This window comes from Hermetia illucens, chromosome 3, assembly GCF_905115235.1.
Source record: "Hermetia illucens chromosome 3, iHerIll2.2.curated.20191125, whole genome shotgun sequence".
Classification (NCBI taxonomy): Eukaryota; Metazoa; Arthropoda; class Insecta; order Diptera; family Stratiomyidae; genus Hermetia; species Hermetia illucens.
Window position 1 is genome coordinate 138498471 of NC_051851.1, and position 22835 is coordinate 138521305.

General features: G+C 40.2%; 1 protein-coding gene across 4 annotated transcripts in view; it reads left to right on the forward strand.

The window, feature by feature from the left end:
- LOC119651033 (stathmin-1-A) overlaps nt 1-22835 on the forward strand; it is a 198097-nt gene that overhangs the window by 76842 nt on the left and 98420 nt on the right. For 2 of the 4 annotated variants that reach the window (XM_038054347.1, XM_038054350.1), the window contains exon 1: nt 6898-7579. The exons of 1 other annotated variant lie outside the window; for it this stretch is intronic. In XM_038054347.1, coding sequence (XP_037910275.1) covers nt 7504-7579 — 76 coding nt within the window. In that variant the 5' untranslated portion in view covers nt 6898-7503. Of the gene's footprint in view, nt 1-6897; nt 7580-8444; nt 8662-22835 lie in introns of those variants that run through there. One more of the 4 variants, XM_038054349.1, reaches the window with a different exon arrangement.

The following is a 22835-nucleotide window of genomic DNA, read 5'->3' on the forward strand; positions in this document are numbered from 1 at the left end:
ACAGACTGGTTCGTCAAAGATCTAGGTCCACAATGGTGAGCCTAGAACCAAATTTAGCAGCTAGCCATCCACTGTCAAGTCTAGTCTAAAAGCGGAAATTGCAAGGATTAACGCAGCCGAGTGGAAAAATTTAAACTCTTGCCGGCAGGCAAAAGTCCTTGTGAAAAAACACGAGGACACTAAAGCGGCATGTTTGTTGTCCCTTAAAAAGTGGAACATGAAAACCCTAGTTGGGTGTTTATTGGGATACCGCTCCTTAAACTACCATATGAAAAAAATTGGGGTGGTGGTACGCCCATATGCAGCCAATGTGAGGAGGAGGAAGAGACGGCTCTGCACTTCATATGCAGCCGCCCGGCGTATTCAGATCTCAGACCGAAGGCACCTCGGTAAGGTTTTCTTCAACGAAGAAACTTCGCACTCTGCGCGTAGGCGAGAAGCCATTGAATAGGCAATTTACGGGGATAATACAAGGGGCCCAAAAAGGCCTGAGTGCTTGGAACTACGGTTCCTCTTCCTTCAAACTAAACTAAACATCTATTCTGTACAAAGATCACTACATAGTCCCAAAACGCGCAGTAATGGTAAAATTTTATTTTAAAAATAATCCTTTGAATATGTTCACTCAGTGTATATCCTGCAGAGTATCGCAATCGTCCATTACTTTCAACGAATATAATAAAATCTCGCACGTGGAAATTTGTGTCTTACGTGAATGTTATTTGAATATTGCGGAGTTTGGAGAACATCGAAGGGCTGCTCGTGAAAGTGCTATCCATAGCCCCAAAACCTCCTTTCGACATCGTTTGCCGCTATTGAACATCCCGAAAGTGATGAGACATATTTCACTCTCAGCAAAAGCGATAATTTTTTTTAAAAGCATGGATTTATTTTATTGAGCCTTTTACAATCGAAACTAACAAGCTTTCGGATCTTAGAACTAAACCTGTTCAAAAAATAATATTATGGTGTGTCCACATAACGTCTTGTTTCAGTATTTTATTTGCATTCTAAAATATTTAATTTTCTTAATTATTGGTAAGCTATTCAAACAGAAGAGCAGAGGCAACTCATCAGACGCCGCCTCACCTCTGCCCTGGAAGCAGCGTGACCGAAAGTGACATCAAGTGGGTGCGGACTTAGGATCCCTCATATTCCAAACAAAAATCTGGAGTAAAACCTCCTCTCTTACTGTCGCAATTTCAAGATCTCTGTCGATGTTTACATATTCCACATACCTAGGTACCCTGGTAATGGGTTGCAGTATCCTGGACCAGGCTCTCTACAGCAACTCAATGTTAGATAGGCACGTTGGATCTCAGAGCTTAATTCTGTAAGTCTATATTGGCATTATGATGGCTTTATTTGTGATCCAGTGCCAGCTTGAAATTTTTATTCAGAAGCCAATATATGTTTTTTTTTGGGTTTCAGCTTCATTTACAGTGTTCTTATCTCAGTGCTTCCTACACGTTAGTCGTCTATCCAGATCCATACCGATATACTTTACCTCATTTGCTTTTCAATTCGTCTTAGAAGGATTTGTAGGTTTTTTATGCAACCTGAAAATCAGAGTGGATACCTAAATATACACATGTTGTTTTCAGGTTAGGTAGATCCGAAGTATAGATCAGGTAGAGTGTTGGTACAAGGACACTGCCTTGCGGAATTCCAGCTTGAATGTTCTAATCGCGAGACGCAAAACTCTCCTGAATTTGGGCTCCAATGGAAAAAAGTCTAAAATTGCCTGCAACTGTACTGACTTTATCCAAGGTTTACGCCAAATCCAAGAACACCATTGAGCAATACTTTCTACCCTCCAGTTTCCTCCATATCTCAAAGACTATCCTATGAACTTGTTCAATTGTACCATGTTTCTCTCGAAAGTCAAACTGTTGGTGGGAAATCATTTTGTTTTCCGCTTGATGTGGTGTGATTTTTTACATTGGTAGTTTTTCGAAAACCTTTGAAAGGGTCTATATCAGACTTAGGATGCAACCTGTGTTTGATCCTTCCCACATTTACGAATCAGTGTAATTTTTGAATTCTTGCAACCCTTGGAGTAAGAAGCGAGACGTAGAATCACGTGAATATGCGAATCACGTCGGTGATCGCAATTCTTGGAAGCTCCTTCAACATTTTCCCGTGATACATTTATGGCCTGGAGCTTTCTTTGGGACCAATTTGCCTTTCAAAGACTCAGACAAATTGTTTGGCCCGAAATAAAAATCTTCTCTTTGTCATAACCATAGATTTTTTTTAAATTAACTATCTGCGATGAATGGGGAAGGGACAGCTATTCCAGGTGTTTTTATTTTTTCGGCAGCTGCTGTCTGCTGATCTTAGTAGCGATTCGCATTGCGGAAGTCTCTTAATCCTCCTAGTCGCTTTCACAGTGAAAAGTCAATTGATGCAATCGAATATTAACCAAGAAATACATAGACTCTTTCATCCCTGGAACGCCAAGCTTCCGCTTTTCGATTTGTTTTTTATTTTTGCTAACGAAAGAGTTGTCCGGGTGAGAAACGGAGTGAGCGATGTACAAGTCCATTTCGGTCACTGGAACATCGGCCCCAAGATGATCTTTGGATACTTTGCACAAAGCACACATCGCCACAGGAATCTACTTCTATCTTCAGGTTTCCAGGTCCGGCAGGCCTTTGAAGTCTCAGAGGTACATATAAAAATTTTTATTTTTCTTCCGCTTGCCAACGTTCTTTTATCAGGTGATTTGTCTATATAAAATACTTCATTTCATAATTTCGAATCTTGTGGGGTTTCTTCGATAAGTAACGAGTTGGCTGTATGCACAAACCTTTCCCAAAAGGCTAATGGAAGACCCAATTTCATCAAAAGATTGCAACTAATTTCTCGAGTTGTTTCTCTTTCTACGCTCGACGATGCCGTTCTACTCAGGGTTAACCTCTAAGAAAATCTGTGGGATCAGCTAAATGTAGCTTATAAAGTACATCTGGCTGATCCGACCAAATACAACTTGAATATTCTGCTTTGTCGACGATATTGATCCTACTTATCCTGCGAAGCTTAGAGCAAGAAGATTATGTAAGGTAGATGTGACTTGAAACCCAAGGCAGACTAGCAAATGTACGCAGTGGGAGAAGGGAAAAGGGAAACTTGTGGCAACATACGAAAAGCAGTTCTGGTGCACCCAGGACAAATTCCATGCGATATACTGTTATTGGCATAAATGAGTTTAGAAAGCTCTAAAAAGGTCAGCTACATAATTATTTTGTGAAAAAACCACTTAGCTGGAGGCAACTTCGAATTCTAGTTAAAGAACGCAGTTACAATTTGGCAGCCTACCCTTGTAACGCGTGAGTTACATTGAAAGCAATGGGGAAATAGGAAACCATTCACCTTGAGTGCATTTTCCATGCAGGCAGCGTACAGGACCCCAAACAAGGCCTACAACCCGAGACATCCTTGGGATGCAAAATTGTGCTTCTCGAGGAGATTGAATTGCTATTTAACTGGTTGCATATATACAAGTGTGCTAGTCCAGATAACATCATTTCTACTCTAATAGAAGAGATGAATTTCCTAGGCTTGTAAATTAAGGACGTATACACCTCATCTACTCACATATGCCGTGGTTCCAACAATAAAATGGCGGGTAATATTTATCCTTTTGCATCGGAAATCCTCTTGCATAGACTCGAAGACTTTCCGACTGAAGAGACTATTTTGATTTCTCCTAAAAAGATTTGATTGACATTCTTGCAGTTCCTCAAGAAGGTGCAGGCTTTTTTCTTCGTCGAACCGGGTGGTCTGAGTGCACGCCGCTCTAGTATTCCGCTTTAGGCAAATTTTACGCAGCGGTAGATTCTGTTACAGTCTTTAGAGCACTTCACCCCCAGCTGAAACCAGGGGACTGCAGCAAAAGTCCGAGGCGTAATTCCCTCAGCTCGGCAAGTCGAACCGGACACGTTGCTTGCGTTTTCTTCTGCGAGTATTTGTCTCCCGAAAGAATGGTTTTAGGCGAAATATTGAGACCTTCTTCAGCGAGCGTCCGACGTCGAGGGTAAAGTGTTGCGGACCTCGCTCCATGAATTTATGAGGTGGCTGCAACGGCCCCCGAGAGGCGTCTGTTCTTATCATTTATCAAGACGTCCGTTCACGACTCAAGATCGCTAGGCACGCTGGTGACGTTTTTCGCATGTTTAGTGGGTGGCGGTGGTTTGATCCGACTCACGGCGTCTCTGAGCGAGCGCAGCAGACCGATTGGATTTATGCTCGACCGCACGTCAAGAACTGGGTCGCCGGGAACACACCTACTTCTTTTCTCTTCTTCGAAGTTTTACACTTCTGACATGCCATGCACTGCCAAAGAATTGATGTCCTTGTTCATGGATGACCAGAAATATTTCGCAGTGACTAACCATTTCATTGCCCGAATGCCTGGGTGCGTCAGATCGTGAATTACTCCTAAAGGTCTGAAGAATTGCGTCATCCTTCTGCGCCGATTTTGGCCGGATCTTGACCTCCTCAATGCGTGACAAAGCGTCTTTACCAGACATGTGCTGGATGTTAAAGGTGAACTGTCTTATGAAGCTCAGGTGCCTGAGTTCACGAGGAGACATTTTATCGGGATTTTGCTTTAAGGCAAATGTAAGATGCTTGTGGTCCGTGAGCACTACGAACGGCCTACCTTCTAAGGAATAGCGAAAGTATTTTATTGTGAGGGTGTCTTTGGTATTCGGCCCGGACTGATAATTGTTAAGGATCGATTGACGGTGGGCGGCCTTGGCCAAGAAATGACGGTCCGGTTGGATGCCATCAGGGGAAACATTGTAGACGAGAAATCTCACCTGCGGTTGAAGGAATTTACATTTTTAAATATTGACACTCGAGACGGGCTATATGCTCAGGAAGCTGAAATCGTCCCTGATGACTTAAGTTTGGTTGTGGGATCAATCAGGGACCTGCGTTGCAGGTCTACTTACCAACAATATTGGCACGGGAAGTCTGCGTCCAAAATGGAAGTGCTAACGTCGGCTGTAGTGAAATAAGTGCGTCGTGCGCCCCAAACCCAGGTCTACTTGCCTGGAGCCATAAGTGCGGATCAACGATAAATTTGTTGCCGGGAATTTTAAAGTCTGCGGCGTTAATCTTCAATACCGGGGGAACCGAAATCTCAGCGCCTGTATCAATCAAATAGTTGTGTCTGCTGAGGGGGTCGCAAACAGGAAGACGACGTGGTGTTGCACTTTGGATAGCTTGCGTCGGGGCTACCGATAGGTTTAGTTTTTTTTTGTTCCAAAGCGTAAAGACTGATACATATTGTGGCTTTTTCCGCGAACGTTCCGTGGTACCAGCATAGCCCGGTACCTATCGAGGACCTACTACCCGAGCAACTATTTCGAGGAGCAGCCACGCAGTCGGAAAGTTTTGCTACGACGATTGCCAATGGAGCCGTTGAATGTTCTAGTTGGCCGAGTTTATCCGGCTCGTACTTCACGGATTTTGTCGGCGGTTGCCACCGGCATGTCCAGCGAACCAGCTGCTTCTTTTACTTAAACAGTTGAAGCAAGTGATTTAGCTTGTCTGTCTAACTTACTGACAGACGCCGTATTAGATGCTCTTCTAGTATGTCGTAGGGGCCCTGCTAGAGCACATCTTTGGTGAAGAAGTCAAACGCGCGATCAGTTGATATAATGGTGAGTTTCGTCAGCCGGTCAAATCACTCGACTTCTTTAATATACCACGGAAACTCTCAGAGATGGCAAAAAACACCATATTGAATATGCGGGGTACCAAAGTATAGAAGTTTCCCATTCCCGCCGCGCAGCTTTTGGCGCCGGACCATAGGTTTTCTTGTAGAGCACAGATATCAATTCGCCTTTTCCAAAGGGGTCTTGCGAGTTTCTAGTGAGGGTGCCAATATTTAGCGTGCAAATACGAAACCTTTGCCCATTTCTGGTCAGGACCTGGACCCGTCCTGCTTCGTCAACTGAGGTGAATGCGGTAGCATTGTTCCGAGACTTTTTCCACAACTCGATCCTTTTTGATTTTTAACAACATTTATTAATGTATTTTCTTAGTCGGCCTGTCCCGGGACCTGTCACCAGGATAGGTCAGGTAGGGTTTAGCATAGTGGAATAACTCCAATTATGCTTTATTTATCTCTTTCCCTAATCTCAGCGTTTTATTTTTGATCTACTAAGGATAGTGTACGTTGCCTAAGGGTAATCCTGTTTTTCGGTAATAGAGAAATTGATACTGAAATTCTCAGTCATGGTTTGATTCTATTGGTTTTGTTTTTAGTGACCCGACGCTGTTTCAAAGTAGTACTTCTATTTTTTGTGCTTCTACTGGCCTGGATTGCTATGATTACAATCACCCTGAGATTATTTGGGAACAACATTGCCTTCAAGCTAGAAATAAAGCCTAAATTAGAAGCAATGCAAAGTTGCGGAGCCTTGAGATTATTTTCTCAGTCCGATTGATTGAATTTCAGTGCAAACTTCAGCTGTTTTCATAATGTTTGTGAATTCCTTTAAAAAGTAACGTACGTACTAATTTCGATGGCATAATGACTTAAGGCGACCGGGAATCTTTTCAACTGCTATAACAAAATAGTTGAATAGAATTTTTCCTGAACAATAAGCACTCTCAAGGAGGCAGACTATCAGCACAAGCATTGAACGAATCCATAATCTCCTTGCACCAATTCTGCCCCTTTTATATCCAACACTGTCCAACATTAAAACCACCCCTATATTGGAAGCTTTCATATAATGTCTCTCAATTTCTTTCCGTTATACACATTCACCCTTATCCGTGGGGGTCACGGACTGTTCAAGTTGGGGGAGTGCGCGAAAGCTTTCCAGTACAATTGAATGCCATGAAAGTCTCTTTTCTCTATGGCTTGACATTGTCGTGTATCCGTGAGTCCTGTTCAGTCCTTTTTCTGAGCGTGTAAAGTATTCACGGAAATCAGAGTGAAACTCCGTCATCCCAGTTGTGTGTCCGTTGATCGTTTCGTCTCGGCTCATAAAAGGTTTTTCTTTCCTTTTTTCTCTCCGTTTTGTCCGTACTGCGATACGAATTTCGAGGAGAATTTTAGTAGTGTGCCCCGCCCTAGCAACAGACTGAATCAATCCTTCGGTTTCGTACGCGATTTCAAAGGAAGAAAATTCGGTTACTCGGCTATTATATCCTTGAATCTTACGTTGATTTTCGACTAGAGCCTTTTGGGTTTTTCTGTTCTCCCCGGGGAAAAGAGATATTTTAAAATTGTTTTTCATCCGTTTTCGGTGGATTTCGGAAATTAGTTTTCGTCGAAGGTAGCGCGTACCTACCCATTGGCTGTTTGGCATCCTGAAAGGAAAGCCGGTTCGTTAATTTCGTCCACGACCTACGCAAAATTTCGGTTTTTCGGTCGATCGTGTAACTTAAGGACTGTTGTCGTGTTGCTTTAGCCGTCAACCCTCCAAATTTCCTACGTTCATTTGAAAGCCGAGGAAGTTAACTAATCGCATCAAAATGATTATTGGATTAGTTAGAGATTCAGTTATGCAGTGCTTCTGCCACACGTGCCGGGCACCTGTATTGCCGGCAGGTAAGCTTTCTTAACCTGGAAATATGTCTCCCAGAGGTAGGCGTTCACTTATGTTTCTGTAAGGAGCTCCGATTTGAAGTAAGGAGCGACTGGTCGCAAATATTGAATATTTCGCCCAGCAGAAGTGGCGCCGGCGAAACAAAGTAGTGGACGCTTACCTCTATCGCATGTTTTCACTGTTAATTATACATTGACCCATAAGCGGACTTTCCATCAATGCTTGTAGTTAGGAAGGAAAAAATCGGGTAATTTTGATATTAAAGTGGGAAGGTGCGGAAGAAGGGGAGGCTCGTGTCGATTCAGACAAGAGCCTCCAGACGTTCACGCTATTAGTGGCGCCTACGAATGAGTCATCATCCTGCAAGTACTGACTGACTAATTCTGACGATTGGCTAGGGCTGGGGTGGGCGCCGATAGGGGCAAAAAGCAACGATATCGGCACTCGGATGCGATGATTTATAAAAACCAAGGACATTCGCGAAAGGTAATTGCCGATTACTATCTGCTCATAATTTCTCTTTCATCCAACATTCAAATCACTCGATTGTGATTGAATTCGAACACTAAAATTGTGCAGCGACACACAGGCAAAGGTCAAGGCAAAAGCTAAAAGCTAGGAAGCAAAAGGGGCCTCATGCAGTAGCGGAAGGGGAATTTTTTGGATTTTGGTGCAAGTCGAAGGATTTCGGTGATGCCGATGATGATTGTGTGCAATGTGTGGTGGGTAGGGGTAGTGTGAAACTTATATAATAATTTGTCTCCACATTCCCACATGCTCGGGCAGTGCTGCAGTAAAAATCATATGATCCGAGCCGGCATATCAGTTCATTCTACCGAAGTTGCCTGTACTATTCAAAGAGTGTCTTTTTTGTCAGTCCCTCCCAGACAGAAGATCCTTAACTCTGCTAGTTTGTGATAGAAAGTTTTAAAAGGATTATTTAAGCTGTGCGTTGCTTAGTTTGTTAACTTTAAATAAAACGTGTGATAGTAGTGAACTACAGAGACTTTGCCTTGCCCGAATAAGTTTTCTTTTAACTCAATTTAGTCCATTCGGTTGAAAAAGCCAATCATGCCTGAAGCACGTAAGTTCTACATATGCGTTTTCGCTTACATACTTAAACTCGAATTCAAATTTGAACAGAAATTGGGAACCTTTTTTTAAATTGAATTTCTGGTGTTAGAGGACCCATTGCGTAACTTAATGCAATTCTTTTTACACATTGAATAACTTTTTATGGGAAATCCTGAATAGCACCTTGTAAAAAAGCAATTATTATATCGATCTCCAGCAGTCATCGTATTATCCATGTACTGAGAAAAGTTGTAAAAACTGGAAGAGAAAAATACCGGAATTCAGCCCCTATCGAATGAGACCGAAAGTCAAATTGAAAGCTACAAGGGATGAACAGTGATGAGTCATGAGCACCAAACTATTTCTACAGCTAGCGAGCATTCATCCTGCTCTGAGTAGTTTTCGGGAGGATTAAAACTAGAAAAGGAGAGCAAAATGGCAATTGTATATCTATCAATGTCAATGTTTGGTCTGCCATAAATTCATGGTCGGTTACATTCCACTTGGTAGGATCATGCACTCTTCCCATGAGCAACTTCTCGGAAATTTCTGGAAATGTAATCAATATTGCATATTTATCCTAGTTCTATGTTTTTCAAACGTCTAGATGGGAAATGGGATGAAGGACCATCATTTTATTAAATATTTATAGACTTCTAAGCATTTTAGGGCGTACATTTCGACACCGGGTGCATATCTGTACATGTAAGACTTCTTGAACAACAATTTGCATTTGACTGTCTGGACTTTATCAGAGGTGTTGACTGCTTTGGCCTCATAGAAACCTATGTCAAAAAAAAAATTTATTTGTTTCAAACAACGTCCCTGACGTATATTGTCGACAGCTGCAATGATAACAGATTAGATTAATTATTTCTATAAAATTGTAAATTAGAGATTTTATTTTTGGAAGCGACAGGGTTCATTGAAGGGGTTTCAAAAATTTTTTACTTGAAAATTTGAACTGGAGAGAAGAACAAAGCTATTGTATGCGGAAATTCTGTTCATTCAGGAACCAAGAATTTGGCAAACACCGACAACTCACTAGCAATGAGAAATTTTGAAAATTTTTTTTCTTGGGATGGGAAAAGAACTGGAAGATATTCTGCAAAATTATCGATCCGATGTCGGATTGACTGGATTTGGATTGAGCGAGGCATAACTCATTTCTTTTTATCTGTTTCATCTTTGATAAGCAAAAATATCTTTCATCGACCCTAAATGGACTAAAACTCGTCTGTGCCAATCAGATGGATTTTGGTAGCTCATATACAGCTCTTTGGAATAGAAGAGGTGTTTCCCTCATTGTCAAAATTGATTTTTTCGGGAACCAGCTATTCCTTTCATTAGCGATACAGTCTTCTATTGTATATTAAATCTCTGAGCATGGTTAACACACAACCCATTATGGCAACTGTAACCAATTGTCTGTTTGATCTGGAAACTTTTTCCCTTTTTCTGCGTTTTAACAATTGACCGCAGAGTTTGACATTCGAACGCAAGTATTAGTTGTGGTTGTCTTTTTGATTCCCTGTTTCCTTTCTACACTTACTTTTTGCGCAGACTCCGTTTGATGTGTTTCTGTGTGATTTTTTCGTCTTGACGTATTAGGTTATTTAACGTACTTCTATTCATGATTCGCATCCCTGGCCTCATTGTTCTAGGTAGCTATTGCCCTTTGCAATTTTAATTTCTTATTCATCAAAGCTACATATGGACTTGCTTTAAACTGGAATCTTCTGATGTCGTATTTTATCCTTTTGACTGACATTCATGGATAAGTTCAAAGACTAGTTTTCCTCGACGAAAGGCATTTACCTCCACCTCCAAAAGAAATTGCCACATTTGCTTATTTGCATATTTTTTGCATTCTTCAACACTTTTATGGAAGCCAAAGAGAACTGTGGATATATATTTTACTCAAAAATACCATCTACAGTGCTGCAAATGCTTTTAGCTCCATCCATATCTTTGGCCATTTCTCAGAAACCAATGGACCGAATTTAATGAAATTTTGAAGTTCATCAAAACATCGAATGAAAAGTATTTTCAAAGATTTATTTCTTTATATATAGCAAGCTCTTTTCCAAGATTGTCATTTCTAAAGTGCTAATGCTTTTAGTTTCATCCACGATTTATCGTGATTTTTTTTACAAGTTTTTTGAAATACATTGGAATTTTCGTAATTTTTAGTCAGTGCACGGTTTTTAGCTAATATGCATTGTCCGATTTGGAACTGTTGGAGGGTGTCATCGCTACATGGCAAAAGGCTCGGAGGAGATCAAAATGCGTTTAACTCCTATGTGAACAACTGTACAAAAAGAAGAGCAGAACAAAAAACAAATTCCCCCTGCTGCTGTACGTTAAATCTGAAGTTTGGCTTCCAATTCTACGTGTGCAAGTTTCTCTATCGTCAAACATTTAGATGTTCCAATGGGTCCGAACTGCGTACAACAATTGATAGACCAGTAGCTTCCTCCAAAATACAATTTTTATTTTTCAATGTAGATATATATTTCGGGAGCAACTTATACCCCCTTCATCAGTACAAAACTACTTTAGTAGCTGATGAAGGGAGTAAGATGCTCCCGAAATATATATCTACATTGAAAAATGAAAATTGTAGTTTGGAGGAAGCTACTGGTTTATCAATTTTAGGCTAGACTACAAATAGCAGACAATATCTAATCCCTGCGTGCAACAAATAATCTCTGCAGCCGCATCCTTGTTGCGCCACATTTAAAGGCAATTGATAAGAAAGCGTTGCCAATTTAGTGAAAAGCAATATGGCACGACTTTGGAACACAGTGAGAGTAATAACAATTGGTTTTTTTTATTCATGTGTTGCTGGGTATTTAGTATACCTTAAATTGCTTCAGGTGTTATTCAGTGACGAAAACAAGTTTTCACTAAACGGTCCAAATGACGAAACCGATCAGGACGAGCCGACCCCGCTTGTGAACGGGAGAAAGGCTGAAGAAATAGAAAACTAAATAGTCCGGATGGCTTTACTCAATACTGGGGGGATTTGGGAAAGGATCAAGGTATTTCTCGCAAATTTCGACTGTGTTTTGATAGTTGTGTGTGCCTATCTGCCCGAACAGATGGGCAAGATCGAGTTTTAGCCTTCGTATGGTCAAAAACGGAATTGGCGAATATCAAGGCATGCTTACAGATTGACTGCTACCTTTTTGTCGATGATTTCGGCATATAGAAGTTACTTTTCAACAGGACAACGCATCAGCGCATATAAGTGGGGAGTACGCGCATATGGTCTGACGCGCATCGCATTGAGACGCTCGACTGGCTTATGTGAAGCCCACACTTCAGTCCAATGAGGAACATTTGGGGCATCATATTATAGTAAATAACCTTGTAAATTCCAGGAATGATCGTATTTTCCATATCACAAACAAAAAGGGAAATCCCATTAATTATTGGAATCTCGGCTATTTGTGTTCCTGCTTTATAAAACTATAAAACGTGAATTTTGGCGAGTGGGGCTAAAGGCATAGGAAGATGATAATTCCGAGAAAAAAAAAGGTTTTACTTTTCAACCGATAAAGTTTATTGGTTGACGTTTTCATTACTCTGAAAGTTTTATTAAATTTGGTTCATTTGAGTTTCAGTTTCTGAGAAATGAGGTGGGGCCAAAAACATTTGCAGCATTGTATTACGATGAAGAATGTTATACAGCTTCCAACCGTGCAGATTCTTAAAGCGAATCTAGACGTTCTTAAAACGGTTGAGGTGTGGGCTGTTCCCGGACCAAGTTAAGGATTTTCGCTACCAATTTCAAAATCATAACCTGTGAAAAAAAATAATGGGTTATTCTTAATAGACGAGATTTCCTGGTTCAATCGTTTGTAAGGTATTGTAAGCCAAAAGCCGCGAAAGGCTGGTGCATAATATCTTCATAATCGAAAAAAAAAGCAAAAGGACTTTGAATTGCTCTGGCGTAATTTTTTCGACCGCAGTTCGAACGGACACTTCCAATTGAAGAGACGTTATTTCGTTTCCTGATTCTAACCATAAACACACGGTTGGCCACCAGTAACGATCTTTTTGAGGGCAATTTCACAATAAGTGAACTTTCCGAAATTTTGTCGAACACCTCCAAAACTTTTTTCGCCATTGTTACTTTCAACTTTATGAGTAAGTGACGATGTTATTGTGTTGGGATTCGTCGAGTGCTATGAAAAAAATCCGATCTCCCCGAATGTTATATTTGTATATGTCTGAGATGATTTTTGCCTTACCATGGCATTACATCCAGAATTCAGTCGCGCCTTACCAGTGCTCAGTCGATTTTCCGAGAAGTTTACACTACTCCTCCACTACGACTCACTGCCCGGTCATGCTGTGATAGTGGGTTGCATTCCATAGTATAACCCGCAATGGAGTTTTCATCCTTTCTTAATGTGTGGCTTATTCTCTTTACTCGCATGTCCGGATGGTTCAAGTGGTTAGAGCGCTGGACTGTAGTAGCGGTAGGTCACGGTTCAAATCTTACTAGTGGCAGAGGGATTTGTTATCGTGACTGGATGTCGGATACCAGTCCACTCAGCTCTGAATGAGCACCTGAGTCAAATCAGGTTAATAATCTCAGGCGAGCGTAATGCTGATTACATTGCCTCCTACAGTTTACTGTAATCCTGTAGTGTTCCGTTACGGCCTTGAATGAAGTGCTCTGACACACTTCAAGGCCCTGATCAAATATGGATTGTTGCGCCAATGATTATTATTATGTACATTCGCATATAGTAGAACGGGGAGAACATTGATGCGGAACAAACTCAACTTCATGTTTTTACAGTTTTGGACAAACAAGTGGAAGCGGATTTAGCGCTAATGCGTCGAAAAACGTGCCACCGTCGGCAAATTGTCCAACACCTTCGATATTTTACCCACTAAAGCAAATAGAAAAAGTGTAATGAACAGGCTGAGAAGATTGGTTGTGTTGGCGTTTATTTTCTATTCGACCCTGGCTGTCGAAATACAGAGCAATTTGGGAAGGGTCCATAACTCAATAAGAAAGCAAACGAATGTCATCAGCATATTCGAGGAGCTTGACTAAAGATGACATAGTCCATTGAACTGTTCGAAGCCTTCCAACCAAGGCGCATGAAGAACGTTACTAGTAGTGAAAAGAACAGGTGTGGGTGACGAAATCCAACTCTAGCGGATTCCGCTTTGGATTTCTAACTTCTCTGAAATTTGACCTTAATACAAAACATGACATTTTGTACCATCATATGTCGCTCTGATGGCAATTATTAATTCGTCTAAAAATTCCTCGTAATCGATGAAGAGCAGATAGAGCAGTAATATAAATTGCAGACACAGGCAGATCCAGAAAGGGATAAGAATCATCCTTATCTACTCATTGAGAAAGATCTCAGATTATTAGGATTTGGAAATGAGTGGAAGTAGTAACTCTAGAGGCTACAGGGACTGCACGAAACAGTTTCCTAGGGATACTTATTATTCCGCCGTCGGTTGATAATAAAGATAGCTTTGCTTCTTTTTGGCGGTGTAGTCCGTACCCCCATGTTATGGTGGCTTGCCACTTCCGAACTTTTTCGTGATACAGCGAGAAAGAAAGACAAAAATATGTTTTTATTTTTACACACATTTCCTTTTCGTTATATTTTCTCATATTGATATGTTTTAGAAAAAAAATCTATTGTTATTGCGACCTCCCCATATTCTAGCGACCGCCACTTGTCTCATCCTCGCATATTTGGATGGGAGAAGGGATGTGCATGGAAGTCAGAAGGAAAATATTTGTTCTACTTTCTTTTATATTGTCTGCCTGTGTTAGAAGACGGAATAAGGATATGAACGCTCAATTAAAACGAAAAGGATTCAAAACAAAATTCATGGTCAAACATTCCTAAGGCTGAAGACTATTTTGGCACAACAAGTGTCAGAATTCGGTGTGAATGTATCCTTAGTCTACTTCTTGAAAATGGAGTGCATATAAAAATACGCTGGTGAAACCGTTACGCTCAGAGAAATAGGTGAAAAAAAGACTTCGATAAACCCGAGAAAATATAAGATCGCAGTCAGCGATAAGTTGTCTTTTTGATTATCCACAGAGATGGAACGCCTATGGTGTTAGAACGATGAAAGATGCCTCCAGCAGATCGTTAAATATAGGTGTTTATGAATGCTTCTCGGGTCAAGACTTCAGCAGATTGATTTATTTTACCAAAATCTTAATAATGATGATAATCAAAATCAAATCTTACCAGGATGCCACCTCTTGTCTTGACATTTAAGTGGACATCTGTAATTATTTAGTGACTGCAATGGCATCATGGCTGCTTCTATCGGCTTTTTTTCATGATCCCACTATGGCCATTACATGAAAAAACTTAAAGGCAGAAATGTTCTTTCGTTACGTTACTTATAGAAGTTCACGCACCACCAAATACCATCCACATATATTTCATGAAAAATTATCCAAGTGGTTATAAACCACAACAAATTATCATGTTTTTGTATCTTTATCCTTTTTTCATTCAGGATATTTCCAAATTTATGTTTAATATTGTCTTGAAACATTCGAAAGCCATCTTCTTATTGAACTTAAAGTCTAAGTTTAAAATGAAAGATTTACCTCTGCAAATCCCCTAATCCTTTATTTCAGTTGAATCTTGCCTTTGCGTAAAAACATTTTTCCCGGAAAAGAACCCGAACTTCTTTAATGAATTGGAAGTTTGAACGAAAAACATTCTTTTCATGGTTACAAGAAAGGCACAGACGGGGGATTTTCAGACGGCACTAAAGGGTCTTTCTAAATATAGATGAGGCTCTACATTCAATCCTGCCTCCTCATCGTCGACAACTTTGTACAAAAAATCGAAATCCTTTTGCAGTTTTGACTCTTGGATATCTTCGGTCTGTTGCATGGAAAATCAATGGAAGACTCATTTCGGACTAGTCTAATTAAAGTACCCATGTCGTCAATGTTTCTGGAGTGACAGTCTCTTGTTCACAGTATTACGTTGAAAAAGCACTCCTCATCCCTTTCTTTTTGTTTTCTTGTTTACGTAAATCATTTTTATAATCATCCCTGCATCAGAACCAGTAGCTTTCGGAATTTCAGCTATTGTTTTTTGCCCACTTCAATTCCATTATTCCGGGAATCCTCGTCACATTTTCAACTTTTTTATGAAGCCGCTAATCCAACCCTTGGATAATATGAGACGTGCGGGGACCTGGGCGAGAAAGGATAATTCTCTAAACAGTTTCTCTGTGGTCAATGCCAACTTCTTCGTGCTTCTCATTAGTTTGAACTACGTATTGTTGGCGATTTACACATTCCTCAGACCAGGCTTTGGCTTATCCTGTACTGTTTATTTTAATTTTTGAAAAAGATTGTTTCATCCTGGCCCCAATTAACATATCAAAAGTAAATTCGCTTAGACGTGCTGTAGCCAAAATGGAATCCTGTTCCGACTATTGTTTTCTTTTTCATCTCTGTCACCATTGTATCTATAATAATTCCAGTGGGAGATAAAGTTAAATCTTCAGCAACAAAAAGTGAATGTAAACAGTCGTAACACACTTTAATTCTCATCCTTCGGACCTCGCTCTCTTGTGAATGACGCCTCAACCGGAATCCATGGTGGATATAATGATCCCTTAATTCCTGATATAAAATGCAAATAAATGCCAGCTTTACAGCATCTTGCAACAATAAAAACATTTTCAATGTTTCTCCGTTATCCTGTTCATATTTTCATAAAATTTAAGAGACGCTGATATTTTTTAATGATGCCCACACCAACATCGGTATGCACGCTGCTCTCCATTATGCTATATCGAGATCTTCGCGTCCTTTGCTTCGGAGCGGAAGGTGGAATAGCGCGGCCCATAAAGAAAATAAAATCTTGAAATGGAACCTTTAAGAAATGGAAAAATATGATGACTGGAAAAAGGCAGTAAGGCAGGGAATTTGTTGTTTTTTCTGAGAAAAGCTCTCGAAATTGGTGCTAGCGGTTGGTAGCCTATTGAAATATGAAAATATGGAATGAGGGCATTTCTCAGAGTATTTATAAGAGGAAATGGCGCAGGTAAAAGAACATGAAGGATGCTTACCTTCAATTCGTCTTTTTGATATTTTATTTTCAATGAAATGCGAAGGAACGATTTATGCTTTTGTGTTCGCTTTGGTCCGTTTGTAGATTTTTTTTGTGGGAATATATTCAAATGGAGCAGAATGGATAAGGCCGGAATATTTCAAATTCTGAATGTTTATTATACAAATTGACTCTTTTGACTACCGTGCCTACTCCGTGTTTTAGGTCATTTAAGAAATCGAGTTTATGGGTTCAGGTTATCAATACCAACACACAAAGGAAAACTGTATTATCACTTCAGCAACAGGAACTTTTTTCTAGAGAGCAGATTTTTTTCCCATCTTAATCGTTTGTAGCACAACAAATGTGGGTTTATTTATATTCAAGTGTAATTTTCTTCTGCTATGCATACCATTCGTCAATTTAAAACTCAGGGACAGTCGATATGTCTGGCTTCAATATGCCGAATTTAACCAATCTGGCTCTATCGCAAAAGATAAACAATAATAATAATCGTTGGCGCAACAATCCATAACGGATCAAGGCCTTGAAGTGTGTTAGAGCACTTCATTCAAGACCGTAACGGTACAGTGCAGTACACTGTAGGAGGCAATGTAGTCAGCATGGCGCTCGTCCAGTGTGATTGCCGTTGATAAATCCAATATTGTTCTATAAGTGTATTCAATGATAGGATCAATTGCTCGTCGCTGCCTCATTGCCTCCTACCCCAATATGACTTGGAATCCAGAATATCCCGACCTTATCGAGCATATTCAGTATGTTAAGGGTTTCCCATACCAGTTTGAAATTTACCTGGTAAGACCCTAAGTAACTTAATAGCCGCTGGCTCTCGGTTAGAATAATAATGTGAGCCCCCCTATTGTTCCTTTATAGGTTGAAGGAGGCACATATGTGTATGGTGAAATATACTGGTATGCTTACCTATTGGTTGAAAGTGCGCTTTCTTTGGAGCAATGACCCCGGCGCGTGCTTCCTTCGCGGTAAGGGATCCGTCAGTGTTCCAGGTAATCAGATGCTATTTCAAGCCGTATGTCAACGCCATGCTTCCCAGTTTACCCTGTTACTCCAACGTGTTTCAAACTTCTTATCGAAGTGGAACCTCATTGTGATGTTATTACTTGGTATCAGTAATTCGAGATGCCGCTTAGAAAGAGTATCAATCTTCCTTCAATCTAGGCAGCTCCCCACTTCATTGGTACTCGCGGATATTCTGAAGATCGCCCTTCTTGCCTGCATCTATATGTACAGATGGAGAGTAGTCAATCCCAGAAGGACATATCCAAAAGAGGAAAAAAGATGAATAACGGTTTCGTTCAGGGCAGAGATAACTCATCAGACGCTGCCTCATCTCTGCCTTGGTAACAGCGTGACCGAAGATGGCAACAGATGGAAATCGCTATGCCCAAAATGAGAGGTTCGTGGACAAAAAAAGTGGGTGGAAGTTGCTGTCCATCTGGCCTGATCCCTCCGTCATATCCCAAATAATCCTTAGGTTTGTGTAATTTCTTGGTCGTGGTGCTGAGTTCAGTTCTACCTGTCCAGATTACCGCACTATAGAGGTACATTGACCTTACTATTGCAGCATTTTCGGGGTGCATCTCGATTTTTTCATTGCTATAGTCCTACAACAACAGAGCACTGTCGGAAAATCTAGAGTAGTTTTCGATGCAATTCCACAAACATTTTGCTCTCAAATGATGAAGCTGGCACTTCGTAGTGAATAATACTATATTGGCCTTGTCTGGATTTATGTACAACCCCGACTTAATGCTCCGGTTACTACAGTTTCTTAGTCCGGTTTGAATTCTGTCACATAGGGTATCCTCATATTTGTCCCTAAAGATTAAAACAATTTCGTCAGCGTAACCCTGGACCTATATTCCAGTCTTTGCCAGCTCTCCTAGGAGTTCGTCGACTCCCATACTCCACATTTGCGGCAATAATACACCCCACTTGTGGACAATTTTGAGTAGTGTTCATGACAATAACATTTGTACCTATCGGTATTTCTATTTGCTATTGTGCTCATTCAGAAGACCAGGGTATTTCCCATTTATTTGCGGATCAGGGCATCTTATATTTATTTTGTTCCCATAGCATTCCCTATTACATCCGTCAGCTGATACAGAACAGTTTCGATTGACCTTCCTTCCTAGTAAGCGTAATGACATAGATGTAGGAGATAACGCATTAGAACGTTCTTATGAACACAACACAATATCCTCAACATGTTTTGTAACAACACCAATATATCGTCAATTTAAAACACTTGCGTGACATCTTTCGGTACCGCAAATTGAAGAGTATCAGTGTACATAGTGTTCCACAGTACTAGATAGAATGGAATATCCTCGAAGGCAGTGTAAGAGGGGATTTCCCTTCTGTGTCTTACGCTCTGAAAAAACAGGTCAGCGTATTCGCGCTACTCCTTACAACCTTACTAGGCATGCGATCTACAGTCGGAATTTAAATTTTCACTATCCTAACCTCCAGTACGATTACTGCAAATATTACTACCACATAGAAAGGTCTGTTAGGCAATTACTACCCTCCCCACTTGCCTACTTCATTACCACTGAATAATTTTTTGTGCCAGATTTGGGCAAACGACCTGAAGAGTCGGAAAGCCTTCTCGGTCGTTCCGTTAAAATTTTGTAAGCATTACCTCGCAGTTATATATCCGTCCTTGGATAAATCATTAAATCATTCTGTTTTATAGTCTAGATAGCTAGCTTGAGTCATCATGTACATAGACCTTTCGAATCATTCATCTAGCTCAGCTAAAACCCGAGTGAAGACCCGGCGGAAGACACCAGTGGTTGGACCTATTTTTCTGTGAAATATGTATCTTCCTGTCATTAATAAGCTGCACGCGCTTATTAGTCCCTGTGTTCTATGAAGAGCTTCCTTCCTAAAGGTATTTGTTTTAATGATTTGTTTTATCCACATTCCCACATTTGGAATATTTTTTTATATTTATATTTTTTTCGGCGTGAACGCACCAAGACTTTTCATGCGCCAGGGCAGCGTTTCATCGTTAATTCTAGAACTTAATCAAACTCGGCTTTCCGGTAGGTAGTTGACTTTTCAAATTAAGGCCCACACATTGAAGTCACCGGCAATCTGCTTTGGATTTTATCCTCTTACATCAACGACCAGGCTGTCAATCATGTCTTCCAGTTCCCCTAATTTGGGGCTTAGGAAACACAAATCACGATTCCACAGTCTGTGACTTACATATTATTATACCGCCACACTATACTTCATTTTCGTACTGCTGTTAATGTCTTTATAAATTCTGGGCGCTTTCGTAAGACCAACCAAATACCACTTATGCATGTCTTCGGAAAGCATCCATACATAGGACATTGTTCTGTCACACAGGAATGCGAACATCAACTTGCTCACAACATCTGCTGATAGTTGTATTGTTGTCGTTTTATCGAATTCATAATTAAGTCCCTTGAAGTTTCTGTACTTTAAATTGTTCCTTAAAAGCAGTACGCTCTAAACTTGGCTTCATTTAAATCCTTGCATTACATGCGGATTTTAACTAGGTTGTGAGAACCAGTAGCTTTGCTTGCTCCGGACTTTTTCAGTTGAAAAACTTCTCCCATACCTCCTAGACCATCTAGATCGCAGAATCAGTCTCAAGCCTCTTCAATAATCATGGTATTCCCTAAGGACAAAATATGTATTTATTCTCCAGAATCTGAAAAACTGTCTTCACACTGGATTTAGACCAAAATGTATCGCATTCCAATACCTAGTCAGAGTGGGCTAAATAGTGATATTTCGCTACACATTAAATGTACGTCATGATAGTGAGGAGTTTGGTGCAAATTGTTCTATTGTTAGTAACATTGTTGAAATTGAATTCTTTGGCATGGACTTACTACATCATATCAAATTAGAGTCTGTGCCCAAACTGCAAACTGAAATATAGTATCAAGTAGCATTCTCACTGCGCTCATATCCAAAATCCCTTTTTCACAAATTTCTTACATAAAAAATCTCAGCTTCCGGTTTCTGACTTTTTTAGTGTTACTCTCTGAAAGGTCTGATGGACTCGTATGAAAATGAGATGGACAGTAAATTGTAGTGATCGGGTGCGCCTTAAATACTTGCATAGGAATCTGCCCCAAGCAACACATTCCTCACTATGATATCAGCACGATGGACGTAGCTTAATCACTCGACCAAATTCCGTCCAGGACCATGACTTAGCTCTGAGGAGTGATTGATTAATGTCTCAGTAGCATTGATGTCTTTGTGAATAAAATGGGAGGTTACACTTTAAAAATATGGAAATGAATCTACCACTCGAAAGGCAAACCACCAAGTTGCGAAAATAATTAGTTTTCCACGAAGTACACACCTGGAGGGGGTATACTATAGATATAAAGTCAAGGTGTCATGTTTCCTCACCTAAACTCACTTCCATTACTGATGCTGTGTGAATACACATTGTTTTTTGCTCCTTTTTCAAATTTTCGCAAACTCATTTCGCGAAGATATCAATGCATATATTTCCACATCGGTATTTGAAATGCATGGAAAATATAAATAATCCAACCTCATTCCACCCCAAGTCGTGAAACATGACTCCGAATCCCTATCCCGGATAATAGATAGCACATGCAAGAATTCCTCTCAGATCTTATACGAACAAATGACTTGTATTAGTAACAGCATTTGGAAGGAGGTTCATCTGCGAAGCAACAATAGAATTCTTGTAATCATCATCCTCTTCATCATCAACTTCATAATTATCATTGTCATAGTCATTCATACCCTACCTTCTTGTCTAAGGCGAGTGGTGATACAACAAAAAAGGTATTTATCATCGTATCTTGAATGTTTGGAGAGTTGTTGTGCAACACGACTCCCAGATACTAGAAACAAGAATAAGGGGAGGCTTGAAGAAGGGAGGGAGAGGGAGACGTCACCCGTCACGGGCACAACGAAAACCCACGCAACAGAAGCTCATCATTGATGTTGACTACAGAAATTAAAAATGAATCCCGGTAAGCTATGCAGTATCAAGAAAATCTAGTCTTTTGTCGTTTTCATTGTTGAATCAACGTCCGTTCGCCCTCATTGGTAGAGCTGGACGTCAGGATTTCCCTTCGTTTTCGTTTGAAATGATATTTTAAAGCTGATTCCTATCAAGTCCTTTAAAAAGGCCTAAAAGGGACAGAAATTGGTAAGAGATTTCATTAATAAACGGCAAAGTTTAAAATTGACGAATTCAACGAAAAGAAAACTCCTCGACATCTATTAGTTTTCCCAAAGCTATTTATAGATTTTAATTTTTGAAGAAAAAATCCGTGGAAAAAGAAAAGGAATTCCAGCAAATGAATTGAAGCAGCCTATTCTAATGAGAATCAAATATCCAACCTTCAGCGAAAGCGAAACTTTTGACGCTCAATATAGATTAATGCCCAGAATTTATCACGAGAAGACACCGTCTGAAATCTCGGCTATTCACTAGGATAATGGTTGCAATGTCTAATTCATCGCCCAAAATATCTGTCAGTTAAATTTGGAACTAGCCAGAAAAACCTCTCTGTGAATCGCCCATTTAAATCCGGACTATAACATTTTCTCTTAAAGCTTACTTTCTTGTATTTATCTTCAAGAAAATTTATACATTCGCAAAGTTCACAGTACACCATCGTGATAATGATTCCTTGGAAGGTGCCCTTCTAATGATACTGGGAAAGTCCTCACGGCGTTCAACCCTGTGGTGTCCCCCTGGGTTATAAGGGTTAGTCTGATTATTGATCAAGCGTCAATTCTAGTTGACGTTTGACAATCAGACTGGAAGGTAAAGCGTCCGCGACTTAGACAACATTTTCTTTGTCTTGTCCAGGGACAATCTGACGGAAGAATGCATTTAATGCAATATTCTTTCGTCCTAACACCCGTTCTCAATTTACTCCTTTCCATTTACCCATCCCTACATTCCAATTTTAACTTTCAATTTCAACATTTAACTTTTAATATGAGCAATTTTATTTATTTTGGAGAAAACCTAGTAACTGGTCGCTTTTCCCTAACCCTTAGAATT